The sequence below is a fragment of the Leptodactylus fuscus genome, chromosome 3, assembly GCF_031893055.1.
Source record: "Leptodactylus fuscus isolate aLepFus1 chromosome 3, aLepFus1.hap2, whole genome shotgun sequence".
Classification (NCBI taxonomy): Eukaryota; Metazoa; Chordata; class Amphibia; order Anura; family Leptodactylidae; genus Leptodactylus; species Leptodactylus fuscus.
The window spans coordinates 243,562,091-243,576,410 of NC_134267.1; the positions used below are offsets into that span (position 1 = coordinate 243,562,091).

General features: G+C 45.6%; 1 protein-coding gene across 1 annotated transcript in view; it reads left to right on the forward strand.

Moving 5' to 3' along the window:
- The first annotated feature begins 467 nt into the window (after positions 1–467).
- Positions 468–14,320, forward strand: part of LOC142198437 (uncharacterized) — a 31,604-nt gene continuing 17,751 nt past the window's right edge. The window contains exons 1-4 of the mRNA XM_075269478.1: positions 468–546; positions 3,897–3,975; positions 4,069–4,200; positions 6,296–6,838. Of these exons, the coding sequence (XP_075125579.1) occupies positions 484–546; positions 3,897–3,975; positions 4,069–4,200; positions 6,296–6,838 (817 nt within the window). The 5' untranslated portion in view covers positions 468–483. The remainder of the gene's footprint in view (positions 547–3,896; positions 3,976–4,068; positions 4,201–6,295; positions 6,839–14,320) is intronic.

Here is a 14,320-nt window from a genome sequence, read left to right on the forward strand (position 1 = left end):
GGGTTTCTTACACATTCGTAGCTGAGGTTATTTTCATGAGAGCTTTACTGTCATGGTGTTTTCTTCCCTGACACGTCTTCTCTGGGGACAATGAGGAAATACGATGGTCGTCATTCTTACAAACTCCTGAGGTAGTGCCCGTAGTCTCACGAGATAGACCCCATGACCATTGGAGCTCCCTGCTGACCACACCTGAGCCATCTTTGTGTATAGCGGGGTCTGGAGGCGGCCGCCGATACCCGCGAGCTGTCACTAAGTGACTCTTCTATTCCTTCCCTCGCACTGATGACATCACACCACCTACTCCATATGAAGCAGAAAAGCTCCACCCCCTCGTGACATCATCACAGGTCCCCCATCCACCACTTCTCCTCTCCTGAGCTCCGCCCCTCATGCACTGGTCACATGACGGTGACATCAGCAGAAGGTCCTATTCCTGTCTATTATTATACTCAGCCCATCTATCGTATTGGCTGGACACGGATGTTGTTCATGGACCCCGACAGATCCTATGGCTACAGGCCTGGAGGTGAAAGATGTATGAAGGTAAGACTAAGATGTACGAAAGTGGGATGTGGCAGAGAGGAAAGGAGGAGACAGGCGAAGATAATGGAGAGGGAGGAGAGGAGAAGATAATGGAGAGGAAGGAGAGGAGAAGATAATGGAGAGAGAGGAGAGGAGATGATAATGGAGAGGAAGAGGAGAAGATAATGGAGAGGGAGAGGAGAAGATAATGGAGAGGGAGAGGAGAGGATAATGGAGATGGAGAGGAGAAGATAATGGAGAGAGAGGAGAGGAGAAGATAATGGTGAGGAGAGGAGAAGATAATGGAGAGGGAGAGGAGAGGAGAAGATAATGGAGAGTGAGAGGCAAAGATAATGGAGAGTGAGAGGAGAGGAGAAGATAATGGAGAGGACAGGAGAGGAGAAGATAATGGAGAGGAAGGAGAGGAGAAGATAATGGAGAGGGAGAGGAGAACATAAGGGAGAGGAGAAGATAATGGAGAGGGAGAGGAGAGGATAATGGAGATGGAGAGAAGATAATGGAGAGGGAGAGGAGAAGATAATGGAGAGTGAGAGGAGAGGAGAAGATAATGGTGAGGAGAGGAGAAGATGAAGGAGAGGAGAAGATAATGGAGAGGGAGAGGAGAAGATAATGGAGAGGGAGAGGAGAAGATAATGGAGAGGGAGAGGAGATGATAATGGAGAGGAGAGGCGAAGATAATGGAGAGGGAGAGGAGAAGATAATGGAGAGGGAGAGGAGAAGAGTAGATAATGGAGAGGGAGGAGAGGCAAAGATAATGGAGAGGGAGAGGAGAAGATAATGGAGAGAGAGAGGAGAAGAGTAGATAACGGAGAGGGAGAGGAGAAGATAATGGAGAGAGAGAGGAGAGGCAAAGATAATGGAGAGGGAGAGGAGAAGATAATGGAGAGGGAAAGGAGAAGATAATGGAGAGGGAGAGGAGAAGATAATGGAGAGGAGAGGCGAAGATAATGGAGAGGGAGAGGAGAAGATAATGGAGAGGGAGAGGAGAAGATAATGGAGAGAGAGAGGAGAAGATAATGGAGAGAGAGAGGAGAGGCAAAGATAATGGAGAGGGAGAGGAGAAGATAATGGAGAGGGAGAGGAGAAGATAATGGAGAGGGAGAGGAGAAGATAATGGAGAGGGAGAGGAGAAGATAATGGAGAGGAGAGGCGAAGATAATGGAGAGGGAGAGGAGAAGATAATGGAGAGGGAGAGGAGAAGATAATGGAGAGGGAGAGGAGAAGATAATGGAGAGGGAGAGGAGAAGATAATGGAGAGGAGAGGCGAAGATAATGGAGAGGAGAGGCGAAGATAATGGAGAGGGAGAGGAGAAGATAATGGAGAGAGAGAGGAGAAGATAATGGAGAGAGAGAGGAGAGGCAAAGATAATGGAGAGGGAGAGGAGAAGATAATGGAGAGAGAGAGGAGAAGAGTAGATAATGGAGAGGGAGAGGAGAAGATAATGGAGAGAGAGAGGAGAGGCAAAGATAATGGAGAGGGAGAGGAGAAGATAATGGAGAGAGAGAGGAGAAGATAATGGAGAGGGAGAGGAGAAGATAATGGAGAGGGAGAGGAGAAGATAATGGAGAGAGAGAGGAGAAGATAATGGAGAGAGAGAGGAGAGGCAAAGATAATGGAGAGGGAGAGGAGAAGATAATGGAGAGAGAGAGGAGAAGAGTAGATAATGGAGAGGGAGAGGAGAAGATAATGGAGAGAGAGAGGAGAAGATAATGGAGAGAGAGAGGAGAGGCAAAGATAATGGAGAGGGAGAGGAGAAGATAATGGAGAGGGAGAGGAGAAGATAATGGAGAGGGAGAGGAGAAGATAATGGAGAGGGAGAGGAGAAGATAATGGAGAGGAGAGGCGAAGATAATGGAGAGGAGAGGCGAAGATAATGGAGAGGGAGAGGAGAAGATAATGGAGAGAGAGAGGAGAAGATAATGGAGAGAGAGAGGAGAGGCAAAGATAATGGAGAGGGAGAGGAGAAGATAATGGAGAGAGAGAGGAGAGGCAAAGATAATGGAGAGGGAGAGGAGAAGATAATGGAGAGAGAGAGGAGAAGATAATGGAGAGGGAGAGGAGAAGATAATGGAGAGGGAGAGGAGAAGATAATGGAGAAGGAAGAGAAGCGAAGATAGCCAGGAGGGGGAGGAGAGGCGAAGATAAAGGAGAGGCGAAGACAGGCATGAGGAGGAGAGGTGAAGGCGGCCAAGAGGGAGAGCAGTACTGAATTTGTCAAATATGTAGGAAGGTTTATTGCAGTCGGGGTTATTCTTACCATATGGCCCTACTGACCAGTGTACAGGGAAGGGAATGTTCTGAAGTCATGAAGTAGACAAGTGGTCAGCAAGGATCATGACAAGTAGTTCTTACAGAGTGACAGTGCAAGGTGCTGCCATATAACATATTGTCTGGCCTGCGGAGGACAGCATGGAGGATTGTACATATACACAGTCCAGTCCCATTAATGTCACCACCTGTCACAATCCAGAATAAGCCCCTTTGGCAGAGCAGGCCGCTGTGAGACCTGCAGGATGAGAGGGGATGTTGTGATGATGTCACTGGGATGTTGAGCCGACTCCAGTGCCGTGGCCAGCTGCGCTAGGTTACGCGGTGGAGCATCCATGGCGCGAACAACCCGATCAAGGTGGCCCCACAGATTCTCAATTGAATTCAATTCCGGGGAATTTGCTGGCCAAGGGAGTGCGGTAACCTCATCCTGGTGCTCCTCGGACCACGCACGTACACTGGGCGCTGTATGACACGTGGCATTGTCCTGCTGGTAGATGCCATCATCCTGAGGAAACACATGTCACATGTAGGGGTGAACATGGTCCGCAAGGATAGATGATCCATTGTGCTGATCCATCATGCCTTCCACAATGATGAGTGCACCCAGATGGTTGATGACACGCGCCTTCTGCCATTGGTTATTTAACATTGACGTCAAAAGTAGGCGCTGGTCACATTAATAGGACTGGACTGTGCACATATTATACTGCTCTTCTGTGTAAGACCCGCCATTCAGCTGTATCCACACAGAGTCAGAAAGGGGGGCAAAACGTGTGTAATATGATATGATAGGTTTAATAGGACACAAGAAATAACACAACACAGTGTGCACCCAATCATGTGACCCCACATCATATATAACCTACTAAGCACATATATAATACAGTACAATATACATATATCAGATGTGACACTACAGACATCCTCATCTGCAGTAATAAAGGGTCTCTCCGGAGTAGTCACCTACCTGTCCGATGGGGCCAAACAAGTCACAGGATCACCTACTGAAGGCAAACATGGCGGATGTTTCATCTCCTTACAGTCTGTTGTTACAAAATGTTGTTTCTTCCCTCTTTAGGGTGAAGATCTGATGGATATTAAGGTTGAGGTTAAAGATGAAGCAGAAGAGGAGACGGATTCCTGGACTGATCAGCAGTGTAAGGAGCGGAGACTTTCTCCTCTAGATACTACTACTCCCATCATCTCCTCATCACATGGCAATCTATCCCATCACTGTGTGTTTCCTACAGATGGAGCCATTGCCAGAAATCAGGGAGAAGATGTGACTGATATTAAAGCGGAGGCTGAAGAAGAGAGGATGAGGGGCCATCACCTGTGTAAGAGGGAAGTGGAGGAGGAGATTCCAGGAAGTGTTACCACAGGTACGGAGTCATGAATGGAGAAGGAGAAGTCCCAGGTTTCTTAAATAAGTTGAGTAGGACATGTACTCTCTTCTTCTCAAGAAGTATCTTCACGTCTATTGGTCACATGGCAATGTCACAGCACCACTGATTAAAATGAATGGTCCTATATAAATATATAGTCCTAGGAGCCCTGACAGTGTCATACACTATCTATTATAGATATATATAGTCCTAGGAGCCCTGACAGTGTCATACACTATGTATTATAGATATATCTAGTCCTAGGAGCCCTGACAGTGTCATACACTATGTATTATAGATATACAGTCCTAGGAGCCCTGACAGTGTCATACACTATGTATTATAAATATATAGTCCTAGCAGCCCTGACAGTGTCATACACTATGTATTATAAATATATAGTCCTAGGAGCCCTGACAGTGTCATACACTATGTATTATATATATATAGTCCTAGGAGTCCTGACAGTGTCATACACTATGTATTATAGATATATATAGTCCTAGGAGTCCTGACAGTGTCATACACTATGTATTACAGATATATATAGTCCTAGGAGCCCTGACAGTGTCATACACTATGTATTATATATATATAGTCCTAGGAGCCCTGACAGTGTCATACACTATGTATTATATATATATAGTCCTAGGAGTCCTGACAGTGTCATACACTATGTATTATAGATATATATAGTCCTAGGAGTCCTGACAGTGTCATACACTATGTATTATAGATATATATAGTCCTAGGAGTCCTGACAGTGTCATACACTATGTATTATAGATATATATAGTCCTAGGAGCCCTGACAGTGTCATACACTATGTATTATAGATATATATAGTCCTAGGAGCCCTGACAGTGTCATACACTATGTATTATAGATATATATAGTCCTAGGAGTCCTGACAGTGTCATACACTATGTATTATAGATATATATAGTCCTAGGAGCCCTGACAGTGTCATACACTATGTATTATAGATATATATAGTCCTAGGAGCCCTGACAGTGTCATACACTATGTATTATAGATATATATATAGTCCTAGGAGTCCTGATATTCTCCCTCTCCATACTGTCATTACTCATAGTGAATACATCGGGTTAAGTTTCCTTTATTTCCTTGCACCTTAAGATTATGAGGAATAATTCACTTGAGGTTCTTCCCCTAAGACTTTCGGATCAGGATTCTAAGTGAGAACTCATTATGGCTCAGGGTTTGGCCAATTTACCAAACTTTTACAAATGCACTGGAAACATTGCGAGCATCTTACCAATATACCTTTACAAGCCAATATTCACTGCGTCCTTGGGTATTGTCTTCTGCCTTGTTTCCAAACACTTTGATCCCAACATGGCCACTGATGGAGGAGACGTGAATAGACTTATCCATTGAATAACACTAATTCGTGCTAGTTACCTATTCCAAGTGTTGTGTTATTCAATGGAGGCCACCCCTCTCCATAAGCAGCCATTTTGGGACCAAAGCACTGAGTAAACTTGGAAGAGGACTATATTACACCAGGGGACAACACCGCTCAGCGCAGGATAATGGGCTTACTACAGTATATTAGTAAGCTGCTCACATTGTTTCCAGCACATTGTTAAAATTGAAGATAAAGGGGCCAATTCCTCTAAATCAATGATTTCTTAGTGTATTCGAATAGAAAAAAGTTGATCAAATGTATAAATATTGGTAACCATTAACATTACGTCTCTCCGGCTACGTAACTCACACTTGCAGTGTTTGGTGAAATCTATATGTGGCTGTTTATGTGAAAAGGGCCCACACTGTCGATATGGAGTTCTTGGTATCATTGTAACGGTTATGGTGTAACATTTTTTGTTAATTTTTTGTTAAACATAATTTGTAAACTTGACATATTTTTAAATAAAATTTTTGCATAAAACAAAATTGTGATTTTTTTACCCAAATATGTTTTGGATTATTTTCTCTATAATTAGTATCGACGATCTGGGCCCTTTTCACGTAAACAGCCACATATAGTGTTTCCAGTCTAATAAGAATGTTATAACTTTCTCTACTTCTATGTCAAAAGAATAACTCACTAAATCCATATTTTCAGTAAACTGTAAAGGAGAAGATGAAGATATGGTGGAGCGCTCCTCAGGAGAAAACCTCATTACCCCTAATGTACATCCAGGACGTCACAGTACAGATCCATCATATAATCCCCCGAATCATGAGGAACCTTCTGACCAACCACAGATTGTGACCACAAGTACTGGCCAGAAACCGGGGAAAAGGTTTCAGTGTGGGGAATGTGGAAAAGAGTTTACACAAAAAACACATCTCAATATACACAAAAGAATTCACACAGGAGAGAAGCCATATTCATGTGCAGAATGTGGGAAATCTTTTAAGACAAAAGACCATCTTTCTGTACACCAGAGAATTCACACAGGAGAGAAGCCATATTCTTGTTCAGAATGTGGGAAATCTTTTAAGACAAAAGACCATCTTGCTGTACACCAGAGAAGTCACACAGGAGAGAAGCCATATTCATGTCCTGAATGTGGGAAATGCTTTAAGACAAGAAGCCAGCTTTCTACACATCAGAGAAGTCACACAGGAGAGAAGCCATATTCATGTTCTGAATGTGAGAAACGTTTTATGACAAGAGGCCAGCTTTCTGTACATCAGCGAGTTCACACAGGAGAGAAGCCATATTCATGTTCAGAATGTGGGAAACATTTTAAAACAAGAGACCATCTTGCTGTACATCTGAGAGTTCACACAGGAGAGAGGCCGTACTCATGTTCAGACTGTGGGAAATGCTTTAAAGATAAATCAACTGTTCTTAAACATGAGAGAATCCATAAAGGAGAGAAGACATTTTGATGTTCTGCTTTGTGGGAAATAAAAAAAATGTCCATATAATAAATCTTATTCTTGCTTGGAGTGGTCAGGGTGTGTCCCGTCACACTATCTACTAATGATTAGGGTTGAGGGATCGGAAAAGATCGGATTCCGATCGGCAATCGAGTAAATTTCACGATCTCGATTTCACGATCTTGATCTTTTCCAGCGAGATCGAGGTCGGAGGTTATCTCAAGATCGGCTCAACCCTAAAAGTGACTTTTCCCATAGAGAAGCATTGACTAGGGTTGAGGATCGGGATCAGATTCCGATCGGCAATCGAGTAGATTTTACGATTGCGATCAACTGCAAAAAGATCGGAAATCGGATTTTAAAATCGATCCTGAAATCTCAAGATCGGCTCAACCCTACTAATGATACACATGTCCTTGATACATCCTATCCAGAATCCCTTTCCAGTATTGGTTGTGCGTTCCTATCACATATGTGTCAAGGTGACATTGTCCACACCAAAGACAACTGGAGTCCTGTCACACCTTAGTTCAGCATAGAAGGCTTAATAAAATATGGGAGCGCACTGGACCGAGTGACCATGTTTCACTGATCGTCCATAAGAGCAGCCTCCCATCTACCTCCAGCTCCTTACAAATCTAGAAGAACGGACTTCTTGTCTCTGGATTATTGAGGGGAGAATCCCATTAGATTTGTTTAACAGAATATTCATGATGTTCAACTCGAAAAGAACCAGAGGGCCGCAATTCACGACAATTTGTCGAAACAAATCTTGTCCATCATGTACCAAAAATGCTATTATTGTACTCTGGGGTCTAATGAAACACCAAAGCATCATAAGTGGAGATCCAGGGGAGGCGAGTAACAATAAGCTATACGCACCGTGCTTCACTTCTCTTGGGCATCGTTGCAGTGTTCGGCCGTCTCCTGGCATCTTGTATAGGCCTTTTCTTGGCCTCTGACTGACATCACGCACCCCAGGATGCCTGATGGTCTGTAATGTCAGAATGGTGGTGTCAGGTGAGGGGCGTGATTCAGTCAGAGTCAGAGCTCAGAATCACACCCATGCTTGTTCCTGTCTGACTCCGCCCATCTGACTAAATAGTATATCGGACACCAAAACTAACATTGTTCTGAAATGGCGGGGACTAGAGAGAAAATTCCAACTGTGCTGAAATCAGTGAAACAGCAGATAATAGATGATGTAAAGAGCTGAACATATATATATATATATATATATATATATATATATATTATTTATACACATCAATGGTGGCTTTTAAAATAATAGAGGGGTCAGGGTTGGTCATCTGTTCTGCATTTGATTATACTGACTGGTAACATACTACACAGTCCAGTCCCATTAATGTCACCACCTGTCACAATCCAGAATACCCCCCTTTGGCAGAGCGGACCACTGCGAGACGTGCAGGAAGAGAGGGGATGTTGTGATGATGTCACTGGGATGTTGAGCCGACTCCAGTGCCGTGGCAGCTGCGCTAGATTACGTGGTTGAGTATCCATGGTGCAAACAACCCAATCGAGGTGGTCCCACAGATTCTCGATTGGGTTCAAGTCCGGGGAATTTGCCGACCAAGGGAGTACGGTAAACTCATCCTGGTGTTCCTCAAACCACGCACGTCCACGTCCTACTGGTAGATGCCATTGTCCGGAGGAAAAACAATTCGCATGTAGGGGTGAACATGGTCCACAAGGATAGATGATCCATCGTGCCTTGCACAATGATGAGTGCACCCAGATGGCTGTTGACACCTGCCTTCTGCGATTGGTTATTTAACGTAGGCGGTGGTCACTTTAATATGACTGGACTGTGTATATGGGAGTGAGGAGAAATGTATATACTCAAGTTATCGATGCGATCCATGTTGAAGGTTCCAAGATTAAGGGGATAACCATTCCTCTGGCACGATTTTGGACACTGCCTCCCGTATATAGCTTTGTGCCAGTGGGTAGTGAAAAAATGTGAAACGCAAATGTGGGGTCTGTAGAGTACAAAAGAAATGGCCATGAGACCATAACAAAGGCCTTTTTGGTGTCTAAGCTATCCATGGCTAACCAGGGATGGAAGTCGGCCCCTCTACCCACCGCCATAGCAGCTCAGAAGGTCTTGGTGGAGTAGCCTATGTGAGAGGGGTGTGCAATGGAGGGGAGGAAGGTCTGAATACTATTGGCAACAATTTGTAATCTTGATTAAGCAAAGACTGGGCCTATAGGATTGATGATGTGCCAGGTCTTCATTAGGTTTAGGAATCGTTCTTGGGGCAGTGGTGGAATCTACAGTGAGGTTCGTAAGATGAATGTCGTTTTGGAGACAAGTGAGGTAAGGAAGTATCTCTGGGGATAAGAGTTTGTTGTATTCAAAGGCTAATCCGTCTGGGCCTGTCTATTTATGGTTTGTGGAACTAGTGATCGTCTAGTGGATCTCCTCCTTGTATATACACGACTCCAATAAGGCCTTCCGCTCCTCCATCGTATTAGCCAAGTGAAGTCATAAAGATCAATGATCTATTGTTATAGTCACATTCCAATAGGGACGATCCTGAGAGTGAAGTAGGACAGGAATCACAGCTCAGGGTAGACGAGGAAGAGTCGCCAGAGTAGTGTAACACACCGGGCGGCCACGAGATCAGCAGAGCTCCAATTATTATAAACAAATATAATGAAATATTTGATTCGAATTGTCCCTCAATATTCGACTATTCAATTGAATATCGAATCCTATTACAGTCTATGGAGAAAAAATGTTTGTTTAAGGGGAAACCAATATTTGCCTAAGGAGAGTCACCAAATCCACTATGACACCCCAGGAAATGATGCCAACACCTCTGGAATCCAACTGGGACAGCAGGGGAAGCATGCCTGGGGGCATCTAACATGCCCAAGTCCCTGTATTACCCCACTATCACAGCCTAACAACTACACACTTTCCAAACTCAATAGAACCTCTGTGGAAAGTGGAAAAATACTTGGAAACCTTCTTTCCTCCACAATAGTATGGACCGAAATACAAATTTTAAGCTAAAGAAAAATTAGCATGCACCCCTTTAAATCACATTGCCCATGACAGCCACAGATGGAATAGGCAAGAGGGAAATCAAACAGCCCCCACCCTTAACTGTCATTGTGCATGTGTGTGTGTGTGATGTGGCAAGCCCTCCCAAACTTAGCTTCAGGCCCTTGGGGTGAGGTGAGCCTTGTACCAGCAGAGTTTTAGGCCCTTGGGGTGAGCCTTAATGGGGTGGTTTTAAATGTCGGTTTTCACCGGTGATGGTGGTGGAGGAGGAGGAACTTGTGAGCTGGAACAGAAACATGGAACTGTGTCTCGTCATTACTAGAGATGAGCGAACGCCGTACGATGGAATATCATGGCGTTCAATGTATTCGTTCACAATTGAATACAAGGCCACATACGCAGTAAAAATTTGTGTCTCCTCCAACCTTCCCTGGCGCGTTTTTTGCACCAATAACTGTGCCGAGGAGGTGGGACAGGAACTACGACAACGGAGGCAGTTAAAAACTTGATAAAAACCCATTGGCTGCCGAAAACATGTGACCTCTGATCGATAAGAACGGCCGCCGCCCTATTCGCCATTTTTGCCGTCAGACATAGGGAGAGAAACATATCTGCTGAGGGCGAGATAATGATTAGCTTCAGATAGGCAGGCAAGAACTAAAGAAGAAAACCAACAGCTCAGAGCTATACACTGCAGGGACATCAGTCCAGCTTTCCCTGGATGGTGGAAAACAGGGACACACAACAGATACAACTTCATATATAGCGGAGAAACAGCGTTCATTGTTGGCTGTCCGCACACAGAATAGCCGGAATACACAGCAATTACAAGTACATATCGCTGGAAAAAGCCTTGAATTTTTTTGGGGGCCTGAAACATAGCAGCAATCCACAGCAATTACAAGGTCATATAGCTGAAAAAAAAACTAGAATTTTGTTGTTTTGTGAAAAATTGCAGCAATCCACTGCAGTTACTTCTTGCTATATACATGCAAAGCAGCTTTGCAGGCTGTGTAACCCCAAAACAAGGATACAGAGCAATTAGGTCAGGCTATGTACGCTCAATCCAGATATCCAGGGTGTGTACCCCCAAAACCTAGGTGGGAGACCCAGAAATGCAGTCAGGCTATATCAGCTCAATCCAATTTTTAAGGGTCTACCCCTTGTATTTTTCATTTATTTCTGTGACATTATTTCCACCAATACCTCAAGCAGTCCAAGCACCGGACACTGGTACTAGAACACTGAAAACTGCTCTATAAATGTAGTACAACTGCAGCCATTACTTCTCCGCCCTCCCAGGATCTTTTCTTTGGGTCCTTTTCCCCCTCTGTTGAACCCCTTCCCCTCAATACGGTGAGATACACTAAACAATATATGTGATACTCAGGTTGCTCATGCCTACCTATTTCCAAGGGCCACTGGTGGCATTCTTCACAGTCACACAAGTACAGTTAAGGATTGTTTGATGCACAAGTTTATTTCCTAAAGTATAAGGAAACTTTAATGAAGGACAATCCGAACATCTGGTGTGACCGTTGTGACAGGACCAGGGGAAAAGTGGGAGAAGGAGTATACATTTCTTCCAGGTTCCTGTCATACACAATCTAGGTGCAGCTGTGCAAAGCTGCGCTCCTGGCTGGTGGGTCTTACCAAAACCCTGGTAAAGGTCTGGCTGCTGGAGCAGGGAGTATTTGTGTCTCTACTCCATTCAGCTACTCCAGGTTTTGGGATATGTGGGGTTAAATCCTTGCACCATACTTGGCTGGATTGAACTTTCATTTTGTGCCAAAAAGTGGTCAAGACAGCGATCCCTGAGCTAATCCCGTTACACCGTCCATTGCCAACTGCAGCACTCCAGTTACCATCTCTGGAAGTGGTACAACTTCTTTCTCTGCATTTAGCCATGCTCGATGCTATGCTAGCTGACTACACTTGGTTGCTCGAGGGTTCTCTTAATGCATATCACCAAGGTGCATCAGATGTGTTTTTCAGCACTGAGGCCACCTCCTCTGAGATGCTAAAGGAACTTCAAAAGATTTGTGTACTGCAGCAAAAGAGAAGAGAAAATAAGTGTAGGGCACAAAGGGATCAGAGAGGACAGAGCTGGGGTCGGCCAGGTACTCCCACAACATGCACCTATACTTGTCCCTCCTGGTGACACTAGGCCCCTCAGCGGCGGTAATTTGGCCAGGGGGGGCCATTAACATGTCCCTCCTGGTGACAGTAGGCCCCTGAGTGATGGTAATTTGGCCAGGGGGGCCATTAACGTGTCCCAGACCTAGGAATAAGTCTTGCAACAGGGTAGAGTTTGCATGCCTTTGCCTCTACCCACCGTTTTTGCTGCTTAGCTTCCCTCCACATCTACACTGCTTTCACCCCTAGACATCACCCCAGTTTATGCCTCTGCTTCTAGCCACCTTTTTTGTTGATTTAGCTTCTCTGCGCATCTACACTGCTTTTGCCCCTAGACATCACCCCAGTTTATGCCTCTGTTTCTAGCCACCTTTTTTGTTGATTAGTTTGCCTGCACATCTACACTGCTTTCGCCCCTAGACATCACCCCTGTTCATGTCGGGTCGGTGGCCTCGTCATCCACCAACTCCTCTTCCAATTGCTCACTGTCCCCTTACTGAAAACCAAACATAACCACAGCTCAGGCCTGGTATGTGTCGTACCCTGCACCCTGCTTAACGCAGCTGCCATATCCGGAGTTGTGATGAGCGCATGCTAATGTTTCGTGTCCAGTGGAAAGGATGGGAAAGGATTTCACATAAGTCTGCCACCCATGGAAACTCATGGTGCAGAAACTGTAGGAGCTGACTCTGAGGAACCCTTGGGTTTTGGACATGGTACTCCATCAAAGTTCTCTGCTGCTCACACACTCTACTCAACATGTGCTACGTCGAGTTCCAGCGTGTGGGGACGTCGCACATCAGCCAGTGTTCTGGCAGATGGAGGCGTTCCTGGAGGCTTCGTAGCTAGCAGCGGCTCCTGTACACTAGCGAAAGAGGGCGCACAAGCGCCGCACTTTCACCAGTAGCTTGTGTACATTAGGGTATGTTTTCAAAAAACGTTGCACCACTAAGTTGGAAGTGGGCCAGGCATGGAACGTGTTGGAGGCTGGCAAGCTCCAGAGCTGCTACCAGGTTCCTGCCGTTATTACACAAGACAAACATGCCTGGCCCCAGGTGTAGCAGGGAAAAACACATTGCCATCTCAGCCAGGATGGCATCCCTGACCTTGGAGGCAGTGTGCTGTCTGTCCCCCAAGCTGATGAGCTTCAGCACGTCCTGCTGACATCTCCCCACGCCAGTGTTACAGCGTTTCCAGCTTGTAGCTGGGGTGGAGGTTGCAGCGTAGTAGGCTTTCAGAGAACCCCTGCCATGAATTTTGGGCTGGGAGAGGAGATAGGCCACCCCAGTTTGCACCCCAGGCCCAGACTCCACTACATTCTCCCGGCCTGTCATTAAAGATAAGCAGTATCCCTGACCGCAGGCGCTTGTCGATGCGTCGGTGGTCGAGTGGATCTTGCAGCAAAGCGCGGATCTCTGGGCCTGACTGATGTTATGGGACACGTGCAGGCACAAGGCGGGGACAGCACACCAAGAGAAGTAGTAACGGCTAGGCCCAGCATAGGGAGGTGCCCCAGCTGCCATCTGGTGACGGAAGGCCTGGGAATCCAGAAGCATAAAAGCCAACATCTCCAGGGCTGGGGTCAGCCAGGTACTCCCACAACATGCACCTATACTTGTCCCTCTTGGTGACACTAGGCCCCTCAGTAGCGGTAATTTGGCCAGGGGGGGGCCATTAACGTGTCCCTCCTGGTGACAGTAGGCCCCTGAGTGGAGATAATTTGGCCAGGGGGGCCATTAACGTGTCCCAGACCTAGGAATAAGTCTTGAAACAGGGTAGAGTTTTGCATGCCTTAGCCTCTACCCACCGTTTTTGCTGCTTAGCATCCCTCCACATCTACACTGCTTTTGCCCCTAGACATCACCCCAGTTTATGCCTCTGCTTCTAGCCACCTTTTTTGTTGATTTAGCTTCCCTCCACATCTACACTGCTTTTAATACTTGTCTGGGGAGATACTGGGAGGACATTAGTGAGTCTTCAGTGGGGTCAGGGGGGTTAAAGTGACTCAGCGATCCTCTGCCAATGGTAACCAAAATGCCTCAGCGGTCTCATCTTTCAGGCTGTAGAGGTGCAGGGCAGGAACAGAAA